The 17838-nt window shown below is 34.9% G+C and overlaps 2 protein-coding genes across 6 annotated transcripts in view; both read right to left on the minus strand.

Moving 5' to 3' along the window:
- The window catches only part of LOC139982960 (uncharacterized), a 499934-nt gene that overhangs the window by 418972 nt on the left and 63124 nt on the right, over positions 1–17838 (minus strand). The window lies entirely within an intron of this gene.
- LOC139982964 (neuronal acetylcholine receptor subunit alpha-9-like) overlaps positions 1–17838 on the minus strand; it is a 136710-nt gene that overhangs the window by 45045 nt on the left and 73827 nt on the right. For 2 of the 5 annotated variants that reach the window (XM_071996212.1, XM_071996208.1), the window contains exons 1-2: positions 8486–8667; positions 731–835 (exon numbers count right to left, since the gene is read on the minus strand). In XM_071996212.1, the coding sequence (XP_071852313.1) occupies positions 731–751 (21 nt within the window). In that variant the 5' untranslated portion in view covers positions 752–835; positions 8486–8667. Of the gene's footprint in view, positions 1–730; positions 836–8485; positions 8668–17838 lie in introns of those variants that run through there. The other 3 variants (XM_071996210.1, XM_071996209.1, XM_071996213.1) reach the window with 2 other exon arrangements.

Genomic DNA, 17838 nt, shown 5'->3' on the forward strand with positions numbered 1-17838 from the left:
AACATGTGAGGGACAACTAGATTTATTCCTAAAGTGTTGGTGTATACATCATATATTCAAAATTGAAACACACCCGATGATAATATGTAGCTTTTGAGATAGAAATCTTGGTCATGAACAATGTCTCCTAACAAGAAAAATGTCTTGCTCCATTTCGGAGATATCCAACTGTAAAATTCTTTACTTAAGGGCTGTCATTTTGTAATATTATTTTTAATAGAGACGATAGGAACTGAAATTTACTTTCCATCATTTTTAATTTCATGTTTTGAAGTTAGTATGTTAAAAGTGTTAATATTGAAACAAACACCATTATTTTGTCATTATAAGAGCCACAATAAACAGTCATTTATTAAGCAAAATGATTTCAATTGAAGCACACGTGCCTTGATGATGACGTCATATTTAGAATAGCTCGTCTTACGTTCTTTGTATGACCAAACATTAAATCTGTGATATCTTTCACATGGACTAAGCTATTTTTTAGTTGTTTGGGGAAGTTTTCATCACAGTTACCTTTATTACGTATACTAATAATTATGTTAACGTTTTTTTTTTCAACTTTAATGAATAATATTCCTATTATCTATTGTAACTTCTGTTTTACCAAAGAGCTGAGCGTTCCATGCATTACAAATCCAAATCTAAATTCTCTAACAGGGCTAACAGGTATTGATAATAAATTATAAGTCTTTCCATTACATTCGGCAAAATTAATCAACATACTCACCGAAATATGAGGGATATGCATTTAACATTAACGTAAGCAGCAAGCAGTGAGAGAAAAACATGATGCTCCGATAATGAGGATGCCACAGCCCATCCAAACCCAAAACTATATTAAACAAGAATGAAAGAAGATATGGTATGCTTCGATTTACATAGCTTTCGTGTATATGCTGGTGTCACACTTTATCAGGAATATTCAACATATATGAAAACAACACATACGTAAGTGTCTCTCAGCAAACGACAGTAAAAATGCTTTTGATAACATTCAAGTCGTTTAGTGGGTTCAACTTCAACCTGCCAACGCTGTATGTACCAACTCAAAGGTGACCTGGCAATATCAGTATGTATTTATTTCGACTTGTGCAAGCAGTAGCAATTGTTCAATCGGTTCAACTGCCAAGTTAACGAATCTGTCCCTGTATTTACTCTATCAACGGTGATTTTGATGTACTTGCAGCACTTTCAACCATGGCTACCGTTCTTCAGATGTTTCTAGAGTTGGTTCAACTGCTTGTATGTCGCTATGCACTCATGGGTTCTATTTTTAAGGCTTAAATGTGATGCCCTAGTTGAAGTTGTACTAAGTTTGACCATTTAAACTCTTAACATCTAAATGAAGAGTTCAGTATGTAGATCTATCTGAATTGAGCAGAACAGGCTTTCGCAACCGACGACCGTTTACATTAGACCCCTTGCTCGGTGTAAGCACCAGTGATCATCGAACTGCATTGTGAGTTTTCTTAATAGGAATACAATCCGCCAAACCAAAAGCCTTTTGATGTCCAGTACTGATGCTAATTCAAAATTCTTTCGGGTGCAAGCAGCCTCCATTTACCAAAATACCCTCACGTCATAATTCTCAGTCTCTGTACAAATTTGAAGGCTGCGTTTCTGAACAAATAACGCACGTAACAAATCAACAACGAGAGTTATAGGTCATCGCTGATCCCGAGTTCACCCCAAGCTGCATTTATACATTACAAATTTAACACCGTGCGAGGGTTTTGAAGCCGTGCTTGCAGTCAAATGGGTATTTAGATGATAACTATTTACCAAGACTGCACATGAATCGCTAAACATTTCGTGCGACCTTCCACAAAAATATCCTCGTAAATGTAATTGTTCTACTTTCGTCATTTACTGATCTGGTTTTTTAATCAAGTAAATAAAGTACCTAACAACAACTTAAACAGACGTTGGTAATGCCCGTGGTATTAATGTGTTTGGAGACTTAACATTTTGCTGTTGGAAGACCCAAATAACATCAGTTCAGTCAAGGACACTATTGAGCAGACAATCAGTAGCCGCCACAACCACGACCCTTGTCTGCTATGGGAAGCATGTAGAATTATCATAAAATCCGTGTAAGTTGCCTATTCTAAAGATTCAGCTAAACAACGACAAATTGATGAAAAGATGTTAATTGTAAAGATTGCTTTTCTTTAACAGCAGAACACCCCATGTTCCAACTTGAGGAATTAAGGACTACGTTGGATGATATCTATGACTACAGATTAAAAGGTATTATTATTATGAGATCTACGCCCGTTGGTCAAACAAACCGGAACGATTTTCACGCCGAAATAATATTCGAATTGTTGGACTAAAATCTCAGAATGACAAAGATGGTTGACAATGGCTACCAATGTATTCGCCAATGCTGAAATCCCAAACTGTAAACCTGAGATGTCCCATTTTGATGGCAGACATGTTCAAGGGCGAGATGTTATTTGCTGGTAAAATTGTCTTCATACCAAGACAAAATGGTTCCAACAAAGAAAATTCGGAACTTAAACAAAGGATATTTAAATTAGAGAAAGACCAAAAAAAAAAATGCAGAAACAAGCAAATGACATAGAGCAGCACTCAAAAAGAAACAATATTCGCATTTTTGGTAAACAAGAAAACAAATATGAAAATATAACATAATTAATTAATAAATTAACTAAAGAAACACTGAAAATCAATCTGAAACAAGAAAATATAGGTAAATGTCATCGTGTTGGCAGAGCTTTCCCTGGGGCAGGTCATCGTGCATACTTGTTAAATTCACATCTTACCAACATAAATCAGAAGTTATCGAGGCCAGACGCAACTAAACAGGTATATGTATTGTAATAAAGGAGGATTTAACTCGGATCAATAACATGCTCCTCAACCAAACCAAGAAACACAGTAAAGTAACCAACTGCTGGACAGTAGATGGAAGAATAACATCAATCGTGAAGACTAATGACCAACAGAAAATCAAAATGACTATAAACTCTTCCTCGGATCTCACAAATATGTAAACTTGAACGAATACTGAAACAAGCCACTCATACAAATAACTTTCTCTTCGTGTGTGCATCACTACTTGCTGTTTGATACCACATCCTTATTGTGATGACTGTTGTTGTATTGACCCGTTTTTTTTTCTTGTATCGTCATGGAAGTATTTTCTTGAAAGTGAGAAAGATTTTATATAGCAGTACATGAACAAAGTAAGTAATGTTTTGTTAATAGTTACAAATCAAAGACCAGCTTGCAATTCTGTTTTCTCTAAATTATGTGTAAAAGTAAGTTGGCCTGACGTATCGATCCTAGCAGGATCTCTAAATTATAACAGAGGGGGTGGAGTTGCTCTTTATATCCGTAATACTTTAAGCTATACCATTTTGAATATGATGAGTTTTGCTATAAATGATGTGCTTTAATGTATATCGATTGATGTTTCTGTTGAAAATAAAAAGAACGTAATCGTTGGCTGGCTGTACAGACACGCCGATTCAGCTGTTGATATATTGAATGATACTCTTGAGAAATTATACAGACACAAAATATGTGATGTGCACTTGTGTGGGGACTTTAATATGAATCTTTTTAACTATGAACATCATAACGGTACCTTTCAGCTTATGTCTGTTTCCGTCAATAACTAGACCAACACGTACAACCTGTCATTCTGCGACATTGATTGACAATATTTTTACAAATGTGCTTTGTATTCAGTTATGCAGCGGTTAACTCCTAAATGGTATTAGTGACCACCTTTCATTTTTTTTTTTGGGGGGGGGGGTATTTCATTATAGGCCCAATGCAAAAGATAGTCACACGCCGAGTGAGGGATGTATTTGCAATATTACTAAGTTTCGTACCGAACGTTGTCCTATTAAAATGGTATCAATAAAAAGAAGGTTATTGACAAACCATGGATGACCAAATGATTAAAAAATTATTGTAAAAAGAAAAAAAACTATTGATAAGATTCCTTAAAAACAGAACAGCAGAGGCCGAACAAAAGTTTAACAGCTATAAAAATAGATTAAATTCAATTCTGAAATCCTGTAAATAAAGAATACTTTTCAAAACTCATTGAAAAGCACAAAAAATAATTTGAAAGAAACATTGACGAATTTGAACAGTATCATGAATAAAAACAAGTGTGTTAAAGTAGTTATCCTGACTCTTTTGACAATTTGGAATTAAATTGTTGATGGATTTAATATTTTCTTTACAATCATTAGACCAAATTTAGCACCTAATTTTTCTGAACAAAACTGGGTATATTCTTGACTATTTTGTCAATAGTAACACAATTTTTTTTAGCAGATACTGGTGTTAATGAAGTACTTCAAGTTGTTAAGAATTTTTCCAGTAAAACATCAATTGATTGTAATGATATGAGCTTTTTATTTTTAAAACATGATGAAATATGTAGTACGCCATGTTACCTATATTTGTAAATCTTTCTCCGATTGTACTTTTCCTGATGCTATGAAAGTCGCAAAAGTTATTCCCAAGCTGGTGATAAAACTGCATGTAATAACCACATGCTGATTTCATTGCTCCCTCTGTTTTCCAAGGTTCTTGAAAAACTTTTTGAAAACGGTTAGATGTTCTAATCACTAAAAATAACATTCTTGCAGAGAGCCAATACGGTCTTAGGAATGGCAGGTCTTCATCTATGGCTATACTAAAACTTGCCAAAACTAATTTCTTACTTCCAGTTTATACTGTATTGATTTGCGACAAATTCATTTTCTTATTTTTCTTTTCTTTTCTTTTTTGTACTTTTTAAAAAAAAATGATTTTTTCTTTTCTTTTCACCAATTTTTTTCACAAAATAAAATATTTGTTATTCTTCGAAATGCTAGACAATCGCTGGAATCTGAGAGCAGCTATTTAATAACAATTTAACTAACATGGATTTAAAGGAAAAGAGAAGATGGACAGTTAAGGTGAATGAGATGTTCCACCAGGGTATTATATTACGTTTAGCAGAGAATGTAAAACCTTTCGAATTTGAATAGTAGTAGCCTCTTCCACCCACGGTCTGGCTCAAAATTTACCGATTAGGTTCTTTTCTTAGTTTTGATTAAATTGTTAACTGTTTCCTGTTTGTTTGCTCTTGCTGTTACTGCTGTACTGAGATATTTCCTCGCTTAAACATTCCCACCTGAGCCTTTTCAGTTGCCACCAATGTGCCCCTTGTTTTTGCGCCACAATATGGTGTCGTACTTTTTCAACTGTTAGTAGTGACAACATCGATTCGTTTCCTTAGCTGCTTCGCTTTTCCTACAAGTTGGATCGATTCTTTATTCGTGCACTTCTCACCCTCAGTTTGAACTTTTCAACAAATACTCCGTGTTCTCGTATTTTTCATCCTGCGTTCTCTATAATGCTGAGCCCTAAAAACTCACAACATACATTTTTTCTATCATTCATGGGCACCAATTTAAAGTTGATCACGTTTTATGTAAGAGAGCTCAGGCAAGCAAGAAAACGGAAACAACAATTTACAGCCCTCTACAGAAGCAAATCGGACATAATTCTCTTACAAGAACACACATCTGTCTTACTGATGAGAAATACTTCGAAATGGAATGGAGTAGAACTAATCTATTGTCGCATGTGACTACTGTAAGTCGTAGAGTTTGTATTTCTTATTAATCCTAGTTTAACTTTTAATGTTATTAAGCAGGAACGTAGTCTATTCCGTTGATTTATGATAGCAGATATTCAAATTTATAATCGTATTTTTACGCTCGCATGCATTTATGCCCCTAATACTGACAAACCCAGCTTTTTGACGGAAGCGTCCATTATCTTAAGTAGGTTTCAGGGTGATAACATTATATTTGTGGGGGATTTAAATTTAGTTCTCAACTTGGAGCTCAACAAAAAAGATGGAACCATAGAACCAATTTTAAAGCAAGGGAAAAGTGTTTCGATTTCATGGCCACTCATGATCTTGTTGATATTTGGAGAGAAAAATCCCACCTCTTACAAATTTCACTTGGAGTTTTAATGTCACTCCCGGTATTCATTGCAGGCTTGATTATTTCCTAGTTTATACAAATACTTGTCATGCACTAACTAACGTGATCTTCTCTCCCGGTATTCATTCAGATTATTCTTTTATTTGTGTCACTTTTGCAACTGGTTCTTCAAGTAGAGGCCCGCGATATTGTAAACTAAACAGTTCTCTACTATCTACTATCGACGATCTTAAATATGATGAATTTTCTAACAATATGGGTAACGACGCTTCGGAACGTTGGGAGTTGTTAAAATTTAAAATTCGTTCAGTCAGTAGTTAGTATTCTAAGCTGAGGGCCAAACACCGTAGCAGCAAAGAAATGGAGCTTATTGATAGAACTGCTGTTCTTGAGCAACAGCTGTATACAACGGAGTCTTCGGAAGTTCGTTCTCATCTTAAAATTTCTCTAAGTGAACTCATTTATTATTACAATTACAAGCACCGGGTACGATAATTAGATCAGTGGAAGAACGTGGAAAATATAAAATATTTCTTTAATTTAGAAAATAGAAACAAATCCCTAAATTATATTCATGAACTTCAAAACGGTGATGGTTAACTCCTATCTGATAAGAAAGATATCCTACTCGAGACTAAAAATGATGAAAAGACCCTATATAGTTCCATTGAATGCTTTCTTATACTTTTTTTAATGAACTCTCTATTCAGCAGGCACCAGTTAAATATCTGGCATCTGTCGACGACCAACTCTCTTTAAATGAATGCCCTCAAGCCATTAGCTCTATAAATAATGTTAAAGCTCCCGGGAGTGATGGTCTTTCCACTAATTTTTATAAACTTTTTGGCATTTAATAAGACAAATAGTGAAAGGCTCCCTAAAGCCAGGTTTCGAAAAAGGCAAGCTTCGTGCTGAATAAACTAGAGGCGTAGTAACATTTTTCTTAAAAACTAACAAAGGTTTTACTTCTTTAAACAATTATCGTTTAATCACAAACGCCGACTATAAGATCGGTGGTAAAGCGATTGCCTCTAGATTGAAACTGGTTTTCTTCAACAAAAATTTGGAGGAGAAAATATCAGATTTGATCTACATCTTTTAGGTTATTTTCTCACCATAATACCCCTGTTTTTCATTTCTAGTTGAATTTGAAGAAAAAAAAAACATTTGATAAGCTGAAATGAAACTTTATTGACAGCACACTCTCCAACTTCCAGCTTAAAGGTAGCTATAACAAGTGAGTTAAAGCCTTATACAATAATAGTACTGCCTGTATTTGCAATAATGGGCACTCTACAGGTTTCTTCACTGTTCAAAGAGGGTTCAGGCAAGGCTGCCCAGTAAGTCCGTACTTGTTTATTCTAGTTGTTGAGATGTTAGCTTTTTAGGATTTAGAATAATAATATCATTAAAGGTACCACTATTAACAAAAGAGGAGTAACAATTATGCTATAAGCCGACGATACTACGTTTTCCCTTGATGGTAGCAAAGAATATATTGACAAAACTCTGCGTATCCCTTCAACAGACCGGAAGTTGCGTCCGGTCTATAAATTAATGCCATGGAAATGACTTGTTTCGCTTAAACTACGTGCCGAAGCTCTCCAGACTTAAAATTTGCCTTAATGTATAGTCGCCTATACGGCTCGTAATGTACTTGGAAAGACTTTTGCTCTGTCTCAAATATTATTTCTCTTTCTAGTTTTGCCAAATCCTCCTAGAGAGGTTATTAGAAAAAGTCATCTTTGACTTTGCTTGGTCGGATAATCACGAACAAATTAAAAGTTCAGTTGTTATTGATTAGATTAGCGACGGATGGCTTAAGATTACCCACGTCCACAGCTTTATGAACTGTTAAAGTATACATGGATAAAAACATATTGCAATGATAATAAGGTCCATGGAAGGTTTTCTTTTTCGATATTCACTTGAACTCTTACGGCAAGAATTCTAAGAACGATGTAATCAACATAAAGAAAGTCATTTGCGAAGCAAACCGTTTGTGGCTGGTCCTTTAACCTCCGAAGAAAAGTTTTGGAAGCCAAATAATCTGGAACAACTCCTTCATTCGTATTATCAACAGTACTCTAATGTATGATCATTTGTTTAATAAATATATAAAGGTCTTTAGTGATCTTTTTGTCAACGAGGCTAAGCCTCTAACGTACAATCGCTTTAAAGGTAAATTTCATGTATATTCTATGCCATTTATTATTTGCTGGGGCTTAATCAGTTGTAGCCAGAAGGAATGGAGAAGGTCCGGGTGCCACAGAAATGAATCTTCTAATGTAAATATTGATTGGTATAACAATGTAATATGGTTCACGTCTTGAAATGATGATTAACTGTATTCATGTAAATTAATGAGAATATGTATTACTTATTCAAGAATTTTATTCTGTTCAAAGAGTCAAACAGTAAGTTGGGAGCGCCAGTGATTGTACACCTGTTTGGTTATGCTAAAGGAACAAAAAAGTCAACAATAGGCCTACCTTTAGTTTTATACCGATTTTATCCGTTGAGTGAGGCTCAAGCTTCACGGCTGACCGTAAGTATTTACAAGAAACGTGATTCCCAAAACAGCAGTGTCATGTCACACTACAAGTAGACCAGGATAAGTGGTACCGAACAAAGCTTACTGGATTGGACTTCACCGTGTAAATGTCTCTTATACTGAGGAGATGTGGCGCATTAAAGTGAAACGCAATGCGGGTAATTTGCATATAACCAACGATGTTGCAATACTGATAAAACGTGAATTACGACAGGGATTCGCCAAGTTTGCAACTTGACCTCGACGTAAACTGCATTGTATGTAAATATGAAACCCGAGAATAAGTTAAATTCGAATCGGGTTCAGATTTTTTCCAATGATTAATATAACTCATTTTCAACAACCTTGCACAGAACTAACAAAATGAATAACTATAGCTCAACTAGTTGAGAACTTTCAGGATTTTACGGGATAGCGACGACTACAAATGACACAAATGACTTAACAGGAAAACATTGATGACACATTCGCTGTTATATAGCTAGTTCCGTTGCTAATAAATTAAAATCTGAATTAATATTGTCTGGTTCCAAAAAAAAAATGATTGAAGTCAAATATGGAAAATAATGGTGCCCATTGGTGTTCACTGTTACATTTAGGACCACAATTAGGAAAACCATAACTAATATCAATTTAATTATCTCTGAATGTTATTGGATAATACCTTACAATTAAGTCCCGTCACACACCGTTGAGGTATTGTTCAAGGTTATATATAATACGTCAAGTATAATGGACGACAGACGCCGAGAACATAAGAACCTGAAAGTAATTTAACTCTGCCTCAGAATGTATCATTTGATATCTGAATAAATCCGGGAAGGATCACAAGATCCTCACAAAGAAGTCGGCTTCAATGGCTATATGGAAAACATCCTTCTTTATAACATGATTCATTCGCCCCATGCCCTTTGGTAAGAGTTGAGCCCCTAACTTAAATCAGTCGGGGAATTTTGAACTTAGTCTATCACTATCGAAACATATTAAACAACAAAGTACACCCTGCATGTGAACATTGTAATATGTTTGTTATGTGAATAATTGGATGTATAAAATTGATATCTCTAAACTTTAATAAGAGTAAGAACATGTAGACGTATTTAAATCTTTGTCAGTAGGCAAAGGGTATGCGTTAATCAGTCATTTAGTGTATACAACTCAGTTTCTTGAATAATGGTGTCGAAGACCTTCATTGTGAATAATTTATGACATAAATGACGTCACGTCATTTTCAGTATCCGTTGGTCCGGTGGTGTACTGCATTAATGTATCGGTTGTATATAACAGTGCAACATGGCAAGTTTGTTAATATAACATATAAAATACATTTTTTTCAACAAATCAGACAATTCTTTTTTTTAAATAATGTTGTAATAATAATAATAATAATAGGCAGACAAGCAAAATATTCAGAAACTTAAGCTATGATACCTAAACATAATTCGGAGGCTGCCCCAGACCTGACAATCCCACCCTCCCGGGAAGAGACCAGTAGCTAAGAAAGTGAACTTTTCTTCCGGAATTTTACTCACAAGCTCTCTTGCCACCGGGTTCCTGACCAAGCCCTACCCACTCTCGTTGTGTGATGTGAGAAAAAAAAATCGAATGGCGGGTGTGGAGAGAAGATAGTGGCAACTACTTTATCAAATAAACCATATTGTGCGAGTAAGATCTGTGTTCCTGTACTAAGATTTTAAACCTTGTTTTTTACCTTGTGATGAAGGTTTGCTAAAATCTTACTAGAGATTGATAAATTTACCTGACTGATTCTTACTTTGTCTCTCTCTCTCTCCCCTTTCCCCCAAAGAGTATGCATTGCATTATCGCGTAACTTTGCAACCAAGAAGAGGAGATGTCAATCACTATTATGATCAAGAACTGTACTATCAACTGATTGTTAACGTCATCATTCGACCAGTTTTTTTAAGAATACACTCACCTGACATACCGTTTTTTGTTATGTCATTAGCACAGTCATACAAATGTGCATATTATTTGTTTTATAGATAACAAGACAAATGTTTGCGTCCGCCATTTTCTGATATTTCTTTGTAAAGCCTGGATAAAGTCAATGTAGCGACGAAAAGGTGTCCCCGAGTACACAAAAGAAGGCCATCTATACGAGTATTTATTCACAGTTGATTACATGTACCAGCTCTTCATATGTGTTGTAGTGTTAACTTCTTGTATATGACTAAACAGAGACCGGATTTGTATGAACGTATGAAACTAAGGTTGGTATGAGTCGGTATGAGTACGATTACAAAAAAGGAAACAGAGATCAGATTTATATTTTACGAGTACAACAACTTGACTGCGGTTACAAGTAGAGTTTTTCCTAAGTGTGAGTAAGATTACAAATTCTAAACATAGATTAGACTTGTGTTATAGTAGTTAAACAACATTGGTACGAGTAAAAGTAGGAATTTACTTTGGTGTGAGTACGATAACAAATAATAAACAGAGATCGGATTTATGTTGCGAGTAGCCTACATGTAACTATGTTGTAGTGCGAGTACAATAACGGACTCACTACAATTGTGCTGAGGAGTTATTAATCACAGACAGGAAACTTAAGGAAATTTATACAGAACTAGCTGGTAAAATTGATGTTGTACCTGAATATTAAGAAAACATGTCGTAAAAGTGTTATTGGGAATAGTAAAATAACTGTTGATATTACACATAGAAAACAATATGTAAAATAAAGTAAATCACGGGTTGTAAAAAATACATGGCATTTTGTAAATATTACGAAACATTCAGTAAAGGTATGCGTATGCATGCGATTACGTATTGCCGAAAATTAGAGTAAAAGTCCACTAAGTAATTTAACAGAATGACAAGTTAGTTTTGCCAAAGCGTTAACAAACGGATGCAGAGTTAGATATTGCAACCTAACTTGTACCATTTTGTAAAGTAAAGTAATTGATCGTTACTAAATATACTTGTAATCCACCGCCATACACGCGCAAGCTACATACAGTAAGCGACCACTCGTGGCGTGGACGTTTAGTTATTTTATAATTGAACGTGACAACACTGAGAAATGCTTCTAGACTCACGACTAAATCGGGTAGACGAATAATTTTAATTCGCTTACGTTACATAGACATAACGTCTAATGTATACATTAAGTTACATAATAGGCTAGCTGCTGTTTTTCACAATGTTACTTAGTGTATTCTGTTGGTAAGTTCAGTTACGCCTAATAATAACTTAGTGTATCCTGTTAATCCTTTTTACGTAGTAGGGCTTACCTAGGCTGTACTAGGCAGTACATTTTCAAATGGCCTGAGCATTGGCTTATCGTACCGCTGATACCATGTTTTTTTAGAGTATTCATGTAATGCAATTTATGATTACTGGTTTGCCATTTTAGCAGGTAACAAGTAGGCCAAGGCTGATGTGGATTGGTGATACTGATAAACCTAACTAAGGCTATAATTTAATGGTGATCTAGCCCTTATCATAACAGTGTATAAAATTGCAGACACTTTAGTTGAAACTTTGTTACGTTTAAAATTCTTGGAACTTTTACCTTTGACCTATTCATTTAGTTGGTAGACACTACTATCTGTGGATATTAAGAAAACGTATTTACATATATTCAACAATAACCATATTTAAAAACAGTGTAATGCTCCATTTAACTTGCTTCTTAGATGAGAAAAACACACTTGAAATCCATTCGTTATACCACATTCTTTTCCCAGAAGACGCAAAGGGGTAAACTATCTGTAAAGGAATCATGTGCAGCTTTCCAAGACTTCAATTATGTAGGTTTGCATGGCAATGTGCTCTCCACATTTTTAATTACTGTCAGCTTGAGTTTGGGATACTATGCAAAAATTTGATGCAGTTATATTTTATCTTAATGGAATGAAATTTATTTATCAACTACTCAAAGGTACTGATGTTTAAGATGAATGTGTTCAATCCTCAGGAGATATTATATGGTTGAAGAACATTGTTTTCCATCCCTCCAATACTTGAGCTTTCTTTGTTTTCCGCCAATGGCTCAGAGAATCTATGCAATGGTGATGTCCAATGCGTGAGATGTCTGCTTGTATACATGATATCTCAATTATCCTAGTTATATTTGAGTTGATACAGGGCAGAAAGGTGTTCCCTGTTGTTTTCAGTGAAATTATCTTGTATAGGAATGGGGGGGGGGGGGCTTGGCTTGATGTTAACAAAATAAAGAGGCAATCTAGAAGTAGCTATACCTGACATTTATTTAATATTTGGTGTTGAGGGTTGGTCCATCATCACTTTGTTTTGACTGCTGGTTTGGGTTTGCTTATTGGCGCGGCCAAATGAGAATTTTTCTGAAATTAGCATGTAAGCACAAAATCTAAAAAAAAAATACTATTTATATTCGAGTTGATACTAGATATAAATATAACCATTAACCCAAGGATAGTCCCTGTTGTTTGGTGCATGTATCATACATAGTACCTAGTGGACAGGGCTTAATGACTACTGTACCAAATGACTATTTTCTTACTGTGACAGACATTAACAAATAGAACAGCTTGATAGTATCTCTGTTGAAGGGCCTTGCTTGATATTTAATTTTTCCATTCACTTTGACCACTAAACTTGTATTATGTTCGGAAGCATTTGTCACGTTTGTGTGAGTGGTACATGCAAATACATTCTTGGTGCCTGGGAATTTTTCCAAAAAAAAGTTGTTTATGAGTTATCTGGACTTTGATGTATATCGTCCACTTGTTCTGTTAACAAGATTATATCCTTTCATTTCGCCACTACTTGTTTTGATTGGTTTGCATGTTAATTCAAATCAAACTAATAATGAACAAATCACTGTGTATCTAAAGTTGTTGCTTGTTTTAAATTGACTTCAGGGAGAGTTGTTTCTGTGTCATTACATATTTAGACCCGTCACATCGGATGACTAAGAGTGTTAAATTCATTGTACTTAATACTCAGCAGTACAATAATAAATCCATACAATGTGACGATTGTGTGTTTAACGTGGTGAATGTAACATTTATTACACAAATAGTAACATGAAATGGAGATACTGTCATAGCATTTAGTGTCCCAAGAATGCTAATGGTCAGTTTCATGCAAACATGTTTCATGCCACTAAGTACACTATTTTTCCATTTTCTTTCATGAAGATTATATCGGTTCACTTCATTCTTCATTGATTTATTCGGTACTGGTTGATTGTTGACTCTTTATTAAATTTAAACTATTATATGCAGCAGATAATGAAAATACTGCTTATATATTGGTGACTACACGAATACTTGTATCATTGTCATTGTCTTCAAAACCGAGAGTTGATTATGATATAACTTTAGCTTTAAAATTATATTTACTATAAACGTTGAAGAGGTGGGGTATTTATGGGTAAAGTGAAGGGAACTAATTTTTTAACTAGCTAACATCAAATTTTCAAGATCCTTCAACTTACTTGAGGAAGTATTGATCCATTGTGCTTCATACTATTATATCATAAGCCCGTGTAAGCGCTGATAGTAAGTTTTCTCAATTATATACCAGCATGTTCAAGTTGCAAAGCTTATATGACAGCTCATGTTTCTTGTAATATGTTCATGGTTAATTTATTGTTATTGAAACTAAAGTAATTATGAACAGTTCATTTTACGTACCCTTGCAAGAAATTTTAGCTAATGCTGCAGGTAGATTTGAATCTTTGTCACATTTTGCAATCAGAAAAATTCCTAAGTCGACCAACGCTATTTATACATGCATCTCAGAAACTAAAAAGGAAATTATTTAAATGTTCATAAGCATGCACCTTGAAGAGATAGTACCTTGACATCTTGCCATCCATACCTGGACACAAAAGTTAAATATCATGACTGTAGTTCACTATTCATGCATGATCGTAGATGCTCAGGAAACCCTGTTAAGTGTTGAAATAAAAGGTTGAATTCATCAAATATTCTCAGTTATTTGTGTTGTCATTCCTCTTTGTTGTCTCTTAAATGTGCTTTTCTGTTGTGATGTACTTAACAAACAAGGAATCAAGCTGCCTTTAATGATGAACTTAGAACATGTATGAAACACTTATGAACGGCTGCTATGTTGAAATCTATGTTAAATATAAAGCCTATATCTTTCGTATTATATTATCTGAAAACCGTGCCAAAGGGTAATAATTTATCGTTTCAAAGGGGCATAATTTTGAAAATCAAATCAATGTATATGCTAAAAACTAAGAGTCTATCAGTTTAAAATGTAAAAGCATCTCAAGTGAATAGTCAACCAGAAACGGTCAGGCTGTCCAATGTTTTTATGCAGTTTGGGAGCAAGCAAACGCTTGGTAATAATCTTGATAATAATCATCGCAGTAGTCTGTACAACAAGTTCCACCATCACTTCGAAGCAGTCACCCTAGACAAAACTACCTTATTCAATATATTGGCTTTTCGATTTGGATCATAAACCTAAGTAATCCTTACCTTCAATGAAGGACAGGTATCTACAATGAGACGTATATACTCACATTCGATAGTCGCAGTATTGTTTTACGTATTTATGAATGTACATGTACACAAGCAGATCCGCGCAAAAGCAAGGAAATACTTGTTAACAAATTGTTTAAAAAAGTTGTCTCAAGACAGTCGCCAGTTCATTCAGAACGTGTATGCGAAACACGATCCACTGCGTGCATGTGTATGTACATGTACATGTACATACACACACGCATAGCATAAGCAAGAACTTCCCAATTCAGCATCAACAGTGCAAGACTGCAGCCAATGAGAAGCGAGGTATGCAAATGATGGCCTTTACCGCGCTGGGAAAAAATCTCGCCGCCTGGTATGCTACAATGAAACTGTGTAAATAAATCATCGCAAGAGGTAACGATGCTGTGCATGATGGTAGGCTAAAGGAAACTGCATAATAAAGAATTGCAAGAGGTAGCAATACTGTGCATGATACTAAGATGCGATGGAACTGTGTAAATTAACAATTATAAGATTTTAAGATGCTATATAAACAAATACTTTTTTCACAATAGTGGTAACGTAAATGCTTGCAAGAGGTAATACTAACAATTAACTTAATTGTTTTGTTCTTGTACTCTCTTTTTTATGAACAAGTTATGAACATTTATTTGCTGCATTTTTTCAACACTTATGTCTCTAGTTTTTTTCAATTGTATATGATATCATTTCCTTCACAACTTCAACCTGTAAGAGAATGGCACCTCAGCATTACACCGAAGAATCTAACGTATATCTTGTTGAAGTATGCATGTTTCCTTTCTTGATCACCAACAACAACAAACAAAAGGGAACAGTACATACTTCTTGCTAGGTGTCTGGCAACCCCCCTGAAAAATAGTATGTAAACATGAGCTTTATAACTACGAAGATGTACCTTTTCAATAGTAGGATATTGTGGCTGAAATTAGATTTATTGAATAACACGAGAAAGTAAGTTTTGACTGTCTTATTTACGGTCATTCAACATCAAAATGGGAAGTAAGAACAAAAACAGAATTTTATAAAAATTGCAGAGTGTAACAATTAAGTGTTGTCAATAATACGTTAAAGAATTTAGACCAAAGCAACTACTAATATATGCCTGATTACTATTTGAATATGGTTATAACGGATCAACGTAAGACTGCACAACCCAGTAACCATGCATAATTGAGCTGCGTGGGTTATGTGAGCAGGTGAGTGTTGTTCTGAATAGTATTTGAGGTCAGGTAACCCGGTCACCATAAATATATTTTATTGGAGGTAATGGGCGTGATAATCGATTCTTTGATTATCATAGAGGTATAGCAAAGTGTAGTTTGTCGTAAAACTATGTTTCTGTCGGGTTTTATACGTGGTTAAGTGTGATTCGTCCTTGAGTCTCTTTACGACTGTTGCCGTTATATTGTAGTATTTCCGCCCTTGGTCATACTCGACATCTGCAGCGGTGAAGCCGTAATAGTTAAAACCTAACCAGAAATCAGACCACCTATTTTCAAACGCTTTAAATAATAATCAGTTTTACACAAACCTACTCCAAATCCGTGTCGTTACTTGAACTACCACCATTTACATGATCCCGCTATGGTGCCGAACGTAGTAATCTGAGGGTGGCTGTTGGCGGCTATTACTAAAATCCAACTCACCGGTGACATTCTTTCTAAGTATCACAACTCTTGAATCATTATTTGATGCTTTGTAAATCCTTATTCTTGTTTTTTTTTTTTTTTTTTTGACAAACGATAATCAGTTGCAGCTTTTGTTGTAATTTTTTTTTTTTTTCTATTTTTCATGTTTCCATCATTAAGGAAGTTTACCTTCATATGCATGGTATAGGCGCGTACTGATAATTACACAGAATGTGGTGAAGGCGCACATTGTGCGACCTGTAATATTGTTGTAGTGGTTAAAGAAATGTTAGAAGAATCTAGCAATGTTTTAGCAGTTAACCGCAGAGTGCTTCAACCAATATAAATGAGTAGGCTACGGTGGAGTTGAATCAAAAGGCCATTCAAGCACACTATCAGTAAAGTTCTATTCACAATTTGGTAAATATATTTTAAAGTCGTCAAGATTTCTGAGTGATTCATTGTATAGCTCAAATTGCTCTGATATTTAACCTATTGTTCACGGTCCACGGAGGTTGTATGATGATTTCAGAACCCTCGATCAGTTTATTGTTGTACTCAACAAATGAGAGCAAATAACAAACACTTCTATACATTACACAGAACAAATGGAGAAAGAGAGCGCTCCGCTGGAACTGACCGATACAACCGTTTTAATAAAACTGCTGTGCGTGGTAGGTAGTTCCTCCTTTTAAGATTTTTGTTAAAAATAACCATGATTGTTCCTGCTCGTTGGTATACATGTTACACGCTACGCAAACCATAAAATAACTGACCATGCTTTTTCCTTCTTTCTACTTTACCTCTTTGTATACATGTTATACGCTACGCATACGATTTTAAGTTCTGCCATTAATAGCAAGACAGGGTTGCAATTAGTGTGGGAATTAATCATAATACTAAACGATGTAGCGAAAATTCAAAATAAAAATGTTTAGGAATCATAATTTCGGTGTTTTGTTGTCAAAGCATTTCAAAACAGTTTTAAGCCATAAATTAAAAAAAAAATCATCCAAGGTGTTGCGACGAGCCAGAGAATATTTTATTAATTTTATTATGAAAATGTGCATACATTTTTTTTGTATATATTTCCCCTGGCTCCTTCCCTACTTTCCCGGGGGTTTTAAGTGACCTCGAATATAGTGGTTGTTGACTAATCTGAACCTTTT

The sequence above is a fragment of the Apostichopus japonicus genome, chromosome 16, assembly GCF_037975245.1.
Source record: "Apostichopus japonicus isolate 1M-3 chromosome 16, ASM3797524v1, whole genome shotgun sequence".
Classification (NCBI taxonomy): domain Eukaryota; kingdom Metazoa; phylum Echinodermata; class Holothuroidea; order Aspidochirotida; family Stichopodidae; genus Apostichopus; species Apostichopus japonicus.